At 35.9% G+C, this 8247-nt stretch overlaps 1 protein-coding gene across 1 annotated transcript in view; it reads right to left on the bottom strand.

The window, feature by feature from the left end:
* Nucleotides 1-2367: 2367 nt before the first annotated feature.
* LOC306846047 (paired box protein Pax-3-like) overlaps nucleotides 2368-8247 on the bottom strand; it is a gene marked incomplete at its 5' end in the record, with an annotated part of 29499 nt that continues 23619 nt past the window's right edge. Inside the window, 2 exons of the mRNA XM_079379128.1 lie at nucleotides 2368-4135; nucleotides 6707-6970. Of these exons, the coding sequence (XP_079235254.1) occupies nucleotides 4118-4135; nucleotides 6707-6970 (282 nt within the window). The 3' untranslated portion in view covers nucleotides 2368-4117. The remainder of the gene's footprint in view (nucleotides 4136-6706; nucleotides 6971-8247) is intronic.

The raw sequence follows: 8247 nt of genomic DNA, 5'->3' as shown, positions 1-8247 counted from the left end.
AGAGGAAACAGATGCTGTAACTTCACCAAATTTCATCTGTTTGCAGTTCTCTTCAAGGTCAAAAAGATGATTCCTTCACCTTGAGCTGTGACGAAAACAAGAGTTCAGAACGTACACTTTTTGTCCATGAACATCACTGAGATTTTCACAAAGAATTGTTGATACTGATGTAAAGGGCAGATATGGAGCTGCTGGAGCAGTATGGGATAGATTATCCGTGCCGTTCAGAAGTTCTTCTCTGATGGAGGCATTTTTTCCAGAATGTCAATGTGTGACTGAAGTTCTTTTTCTTCAGTAAGAAGCTTTAAAAAGCCTTCTGATTTCTTTTGTCACTCAACTTAACTGTAACGTTCAAATGTTAAAGCTTCAGTCCTGGACACGCCGAGTCTCCCAATTATCAAATGCAGCTTGTTGTGCTCCTTAAACTTCATGTCAGAGAGACTTCAAGAGGACTTTGCTGAAGTTCGTCCACTGCAGTGCTGAGTTGGGCTTGCTTTGGTGATTGTGGTCTGTCTGTTTTGTGACCAACACGTAGCCTGACCAAAGAAAGAGAGAGAGAGAGAAATGATAGCAAGCAAGACTCTTTTGGAAAGGAATGCTGTCTGAGATGCAGTTGTTCTCTCGCAGCCACGATAAACTCTCTTTATCATTTATGCTGTGATAAAGCCCTGCACACCACTGCTGCTCAACATACTCAATCCTTCATGCTCTGCTAAAGCTGACAACAGCAGTGTAAGTGAAAATGTATTACATTAATGCTTTAACATGTCACTTTTTAAATTCACACACATTGATTGTAAATACATTGAACCATTTTATTACCATGAACAATAATTTGCAGCCCAAAACACTTTATGGTTGGCATAAACTGTTTATCATCACTGCAAGTGAACTTGTATTAAATGCAATCTGTGTTATTTTTTCTTTTACTTTGCGTACTTCATAGTATTTGAGCATGAGCACGTCACACTATTTTCCCCATTGCCTGTGACCCATAAGAACAGACCTATGACAATTTTTTGTGTCACAATCCACCAATTCAGAATGACTTCTGTAGATAATTGATTGATGACTAGTTCGGGACTGATGTAGCTTTGCAAAACATCTTCAAAAAGTTGAACTCTTGAATGATTTGCTTTCCCATTCTGTCCTGCATGTTTGCGTATGAGCCGTGAGGTTCAACTAACCAAATTCCATGTCATTTGTTACTGCGAGAAACAGTCTCATGTCTTTCATGTTTTTCTCCCTGTTTTTTTTTTTTTTCTTTTTTCACTTTCTCTCCTCTTTCAGCCGTCTGTCTCAGAATGATGTGGGGGAGTGTGGAGTAACTCTTGCCCTGTCAGCTATGCTGTGATTGTCCACTGATTTCAAAGAGTGCAAGGGGTCAGAGGTTAAGTTGTCTCCAGTATATGTTATTGTGTCTGACACCGGGCTCCATACTGGAAAAGCGAGCAAAAGAGAGGGACACTTCCATAGACATCTAGATTTTGTGGATGTGAAAAACAAATCTAAAGACATAAAGGTGTGCTACATTAAATATAATGTCCAAAAGATGGTTTACACCAGCAACTCATGACTCCAGGGAATCTTTAAGCAGGCTCCAGGGGAGTACTTGGAAAGATTTTAACTGCTTTGAAAAACCCAATAAAACAAAAATGATGGCATTAAAATAAAAATATATGGGCAAAATAGAAATTAAAAGTAAAATTGATCAGATCAATAATTAAATAACCTTGTGTGTGTTTTTAAATTGCTGCATAAAACATTCTATTACCTTTTAAGAAAATACAAATATTTCTAAAGAACACATTTCTGATCTTTTTCACACTTAAGTCTGGTAGACGAGGCAAAAAGCATTAAGTAATACATTTGGGGCTTTTTAAATTGCACTATATTTTACTATACTAAATATGAACCTATACTTGTCAAAAACATCCACTCAATTGCACACATTAATACGCAAGAAAAAGACCAGCTGAAGACACCTGATGCATTTATGAGAGAAAAAGAAAGAAAGAAAGAAAGAAAGAAAGAAAGAAAGAAAGAAAGAAAGAAAGAAAGAAAGAAAGAAAGAAAATGACTTTGTTCTCGTTCTCTGTTGTGTTTGGATGGTTTACAGCACTCTGCTTTAGTCATTAACCCTGTTAAGAGCTCCCTGGAGAGAAGGACTTTGTCATGAAAGAGTGTTTTTATGAAACTGAATATATTTCTAAATGAATAAAAGTGCTCTGTGAAGCTGAAGGCTGAATAAATCTGATAGTTATTGTGAACGGTCATGCTAATTTTCCTAAAACAGCATTTCATACATGGTTTATTATTTTATACAGGTGCAGAATGATTTTTAAAATGTTAAACATGATCCAGGAAAATAATGCAATTTGTTGTTTATTCCCACAAGCAAATGTAGAAGGATTATTAAAAAGGGGGAAAGAGGAAACAAGAGAAAGCAAAAAAATAAAAAATATTAAAAAAAAGGTAAAAAAAAATCAATAATTTCAAAATAATACGCTTGAATGCAATTTATTTATTTTTTCTTATAAATAGTAAATAGTGCTGCATTTTACACATTATCCATCAACAATTATATGCAGTCGAGAACAAAAAAACCAACATGAAAGTATAAAAACAAGGTAAAAAATAAGAGGTCTCGCTAACATTGTGTTACAGAGACAGAACAAAGAACTTCATCTGAATATTTCCTCCAAACTGCAGAGTAAAGATAAAGGTGACATCCATCCACGTTATGAAACGCTGCATCATCTGGAATCTTTTCTTTGCATGAAAAACAATCAGAGTTTAAGAACAGATGATTTTCGTGAGCGAGTGAGAACAGATGAGTGTTTATGAGGTATTGAGTGTGTATTGCACTTTCCTTGGGTTCGATTTGTGGCGGGGGTCTCTCTGAATGTTCAGAATAGCATACTACCATACTACTGATGTTCAGTATGCACTATGTATATCGTGTGCAATTTTTTCTGCATGCAAAACTAACTAGACGACCTTCTATACAATATTATATCCCACAATGCAATGCGTTCGACTTTACTTTCCTATTCCACCGTAACCAGTAAACTAAATATTTTGTTTGTTTTCTTGACACGTCATCAGCCAAATCAAAGACGTTTTTTACACTAAATTAGATTAAAAATGCAATCGCATTTGCAAGGTTGCATACTACTTTTCATTGCATTATTTTAGTATATGCTGTAGTATACAGTATGCAATAAGCAGTACAATAGTAGTCCATTCTGAACATCTTGTCTCATAATAAGCTATTTTGTGTGTGCTCAGATGACTGGGGTCTGCGTTACATAGTCTATCTGCACTACAGAGGGCTGGTGAAATGCCTTCGGACACTTGAGTGCATTCCGTTTAGGTCACCCTCTTTCTCTCTATGAAGAGGACCTGAGAGCGCTGTGCCAGATGTGAGCATGTTTTTGTGTATTCAGTCATTTATTTATGAATGAGAAATAAGGAAAGTTGGCACACCTGTCTTTTCCGAGCCCTTATTTCCTAAATATATCAACAAAGTCAAACAAAATGTGTCTCAACTAAAGAGTCACTGTCGAGTTGTCACAAACCAGCCACTAAAGTGCATCCGTCAGTGGACAGCTGATGTCAGAGTATGGCGCCGCACTCTTCCCTGCCATTCCATGCTGTTTATAAGCACAGTCTCTGTCTTTGAGTTGTTTATTTGTCCTTTTTTGTCCTTTCCCTTTGTCCTCCTCGTGTCCCATGGCTTGTTGCTCTTCAGGAAGGAGGTGGCAAGTGTCGTCAGAACGTGTGATGCCGCTGCCTGCTCCAAAATGTGATGGAAATATGGAGAGGCTAAATGGTCAAACTAACCCGTTCTCAGTCCTGGTTCTAAACCCAACCCAAGCCCACCCGCAATATCCCCCTCGTAAAAACAACTCTTGGACCCACAGGCATTAGAGAGGACTGCCGGCACCGCTGGCCTCTCCTCAGCGCTCCTCGAGCGGGAGTTTGAGGATGGATGGTCATTTTGGTCAAACATTCAAGAGGTGAAGGAGAGCTCAAGTGCAAGAGTTTACGGTCAGACCATCCATAGATCTCTTCATCTCCTTCCTGTCTGTCTTCATTCAGTCAATGCTGGGTTTCAGATAATGAAAGGCACCTGAAAAAAGACGAGGAGAGACATTAATTTAAGGTCAGGATCATTATCGTTAGCTAAAAATAAAACCATGAAAAACTTCATTACTACAGAAATAAAATAAAACTTATTTTATTTCATTTAGGTGCCAAGACAACAATTCTCCTTTTCATTTACTTTAAGTAATAAAACAACTAAAACATAATAAAAACCAAAAAGACATTTAAAAACACAAACTAAAAAAAAAAGACAAAAATACACAACAAAATTATGAAAAATTTAACTAAAATTCAAATTAAAACAGAAAATATAAAAATACAATTAAAAAAAAAACTATACTAGTATATCAGTGATACTAAAATAATGCTTAAAATAATTAATTACATATGGTTTTAAAAAAATCTTGAATATACAAACTGAAACATGTAAACGTGTTTAAGAATAAATAAAATGCACATTAAAATGTACATAATTGCATATGAATTAATAAATGTCAATTTCAGACTTTATTTATATGACATGATTCCACACTATTTTATATTACTTTGTCACTGTGGACAAATTTAACATGAGTAAATATCTCATAAAATAAAATAAAATAAAATAAAATAAAATAAAATAAAATAAAATAAAATAAAATAAAATAAAATAAAATATTTAGAAGGGACAATAATTAGGAAATAAATATTTAGGGAAATAATTAAAATTTGACAGTTTTGCATGTTGCAGATATATATATATATATATATATATATATATATATATATATATATATATATATATATATATATATAAGATATATATATATATATTCCTCTTATATATAAGATATATATATTATTCCTCTTATATATAATATATATATATATTATTCCTCTTATATATAATATATATATATATATTATTCCTCTTATATATATTATATATGAGGGAAAAAAAGAATTTGTAATATGCAAAAGCGTAAGATCCAACAAAACACCGTACATGATTGAGCGAGCCAGTGAGTGCCAATTCCACTAAAACGTCAGACAGAGAGCGAACATAAGAGAGATTGAAAAGGGGGGAGAAATGAAAAGAGAGCTGTCCTATATTCAGTTCTGTGTGGATCAGAGTCAATGATCAACAGCAACTACAGATCTGACCCGTCTGAAACACATGGTTCTAATATCTGCCTGCCACGGGCCATTCTACTCCTACACGAGACCCCCGCTAACTCCTCCGCGGACCCCCAGCTCTGTGCTTACGGGGTGCGGACCCCAGCAAATTAATGATATCAAGATGCAGTCCTGGATTGGGCACTCGACATGCAGGCCTGGTGTGCAAGTCTCCCCCTCCGCTTCTGTCTAACATGTTCTGAGACGGCTGCTCCTCTCGTTTCACTGCGTGTTTGAGTGTGTCATGAACGATATCTTTGTTACCCAGAGCTCATTACATGGCTGGCTGACGGATGCCTGGAGCTGATGAGATATAGCTCATCTCACAGGGTCGTGAAAGGTCGAGGGTTAAGCATTGTAAACCACGGCAGCGTTTACCTGTGTGGCGGCCCGGCGGATTACAACTAACTAATGTAAACCTATGATTACGCCTCAGATTAAAAGACCAATACTTTACTGAAAATAATCTCAGTTGACGTTTAGATGATCATGTTTCTCTATAGAATCTTTGCTTTTTAAAAAAAAAAAAGTTTCCTGGCTGAACTGTAGAATGGTTATTCTAAAATGTCGAGCTGTGGTGATGCAGCTCATCAAAATCATATGCCATGCATCAATAAAAGTGTCAAAAAGTGTAAAAATATAATTAAATGAAAAAGGGATGAATGTGACTATTAGTAAAAGTAACATTAATGGAGCGTTAATGCACTTTTGAACTGTTGTATAAAACGTTTTGTGTGGTTGCACAAACAAAACTTTAGTAGAGAGTTGAATTAAACACAACATTAAATGCAAATTAATGTCAAATCTATTTTCTTAATGCACGCGTCATCCATGCATATATATTTATTTATTTTTTACCTTGCAATTTTTCATCAAAATGTCAACTCGACCTTACAGTATGACAGACTCCTCTCTGGTGACTTATGCAGGACTTCTCCGATTTTGTCTGCATAAATCCCGCCCCTTTCTCACAATCGACTGCATTCAGATTTGCCTTCATCCAATCAAAGAATTATGAATTGATCTACATTTTTTCTTTTCAATTAATCCGCAAAATAATATATAAAAAATACTTTTTACATATTATTATTACTATTACGTATTACATTTTATTTCGGTTAGTTGCAAAGGCAACATTTCTTATTTTAATTTGTTTTTACTTGAAAATAAAACTGAATTAAATATTAATAGACAATATAGAGATATTTAAAAAATGAATTAAAATGACAAAAACACAACAAAATTACTGAAACTTTAACTAAAATTAAAGTGAAAACATATATAAACAACAAACAATTCAAATTGAATAAAAACAGTAATAGTATCTATAAAATATCACAGCTACACGTCAAATCCAAACCTGAACTTTTTCCATTTCCACAACAAACTGAAATGTTTTTAGGACATAAACATGTGGCTTTTTCTCAGTGCTGGTATTCACCTTACTCTGTCCGTATTGGCTGTACTGGTAAGACGCCACGTGGTCCATGCTGTACCCGGGTGAACTGTAGCTGGAGGGGCAGTAGGACTGGGAGCTGGGCAGAGTTGGCATGCTGGGCAGGCCTGGCAGAGCCTCCAGCCTCTGAGAGGAGTGGCAGCTGGGAGCCATGCCTGTGCTGGGCTCCAAACCGCCCGTCAACGGAGAGAGGGCAAAATCACTCTGCGGCTGGTGCGGCACTCCACCCGGATTCAATAGGCCCATCACCTGAAGAAAAACAAGAGAACACTTTAGTAACACTATGCTAAGTTTCTTTAACAAGCAAATGCTGAAATGACTAGCCTAAACCAATGAATTTCCATGCTGCTCAAGCTGATTTATGCAGGTAAGGTAATACATGACCAAATTCTGGTAACCAAGTGAGTTCAGAAAACCACATTTAATCGTCTGCATGCTTAAAAATCAGTTTTATGTGACAAAGCAGTGTTATTACTGTTAACTAAAACATAGAAATAAATAAAACCCTAAAAAGCATTCTTTATAAATAAACAACAACTGAAATTATATATATATATATACATAATATTTATTTCTCATTTTTTATTTTAACATTTCTTGTTTTTGTTCAGTCTGAGTTGAAGTACTAAAATAGCTCAAACTTGATAAAAACTACACAGACATTTAAAAAAGTATATAATAATAATAAAAATTAACAAACGCTATAATAGTATTTCATCGATGCACAAATAACATCGAAAAAAAAACAGCTGTTTTATTAAATGTTTACTCATGCAGGTATGCACAATTTTAAGGTATATATATATACTTTTCCAAGAGATCAGACAAATCTCATAGACTTACACTGAAGAGCCTAGCAACCATCTGGCAACACCCTGGCAACCACTCACAGCACAGTCCATTAGTATTCAGAAGAACTTCTCAAATTTACTTAAGAACGTAAAATAATTTTTAACATGTTTTTTTACACATGGATTAACTTAAGTTCTGATATGTATCAGAGTGCTTCATCTTCACCAAACAAAACAAAGAAAATTTGCTTTTGTTTTAAACTCTGTGATGTGAAATGAAACCAAACTGAACATAAAGACAACTCTAAAGTTTTTAATTCAGCCCTCCCTTTTATCAAACGGCAGTGTGTAAGACGCATCTGAAATGATTTGTTGACAGCGAGTGAAGATCTCTCCAGCTCTCACACAGCGTCTCTGGCCGCCCGTGTCTAATTCACACCAGTGACAGACAGATGGAAGTGAGACGCGAGTGTGCCATCAGTGTCTGTGAGCTCTCGGACGCCGCTTGATGGGCCAAACACAGATCAGTTCCCTCCCTCTGCTAATCATTAATCAAAACCCAGAAAAAAATCTCCTGCACAGCGACCGAACAAGCGGCCGGCACACTGACTCTGTCCAGAGTCCATGAGAGTCAAATTATTTCCCATCCTGCTGGACACATGGTTCCTTTTAAACCGTTACCCGGTGCAACCAAAGAGGGGTGGAGTCAGTCGAGAGGGGCTGTATTTCTTTGCC

The sequence above is a fragment of the Barbus barbus genome (genome assembly GCF_936440315.1).
Source record: "Barbus barbus genome assembly, chromosome: 26".
Lineage (NCBI taxonomy): Eukaryota > Metazoa > Chordata > Actinopteri > Cypriniformes > Cyprinidae > Barbus > Barbus barbus.
The sequence above is the reverse complement of the archived record's forward strand: the minus strand, read 5'-3'. Positions and strand labels throughout refer to the sequence as shown.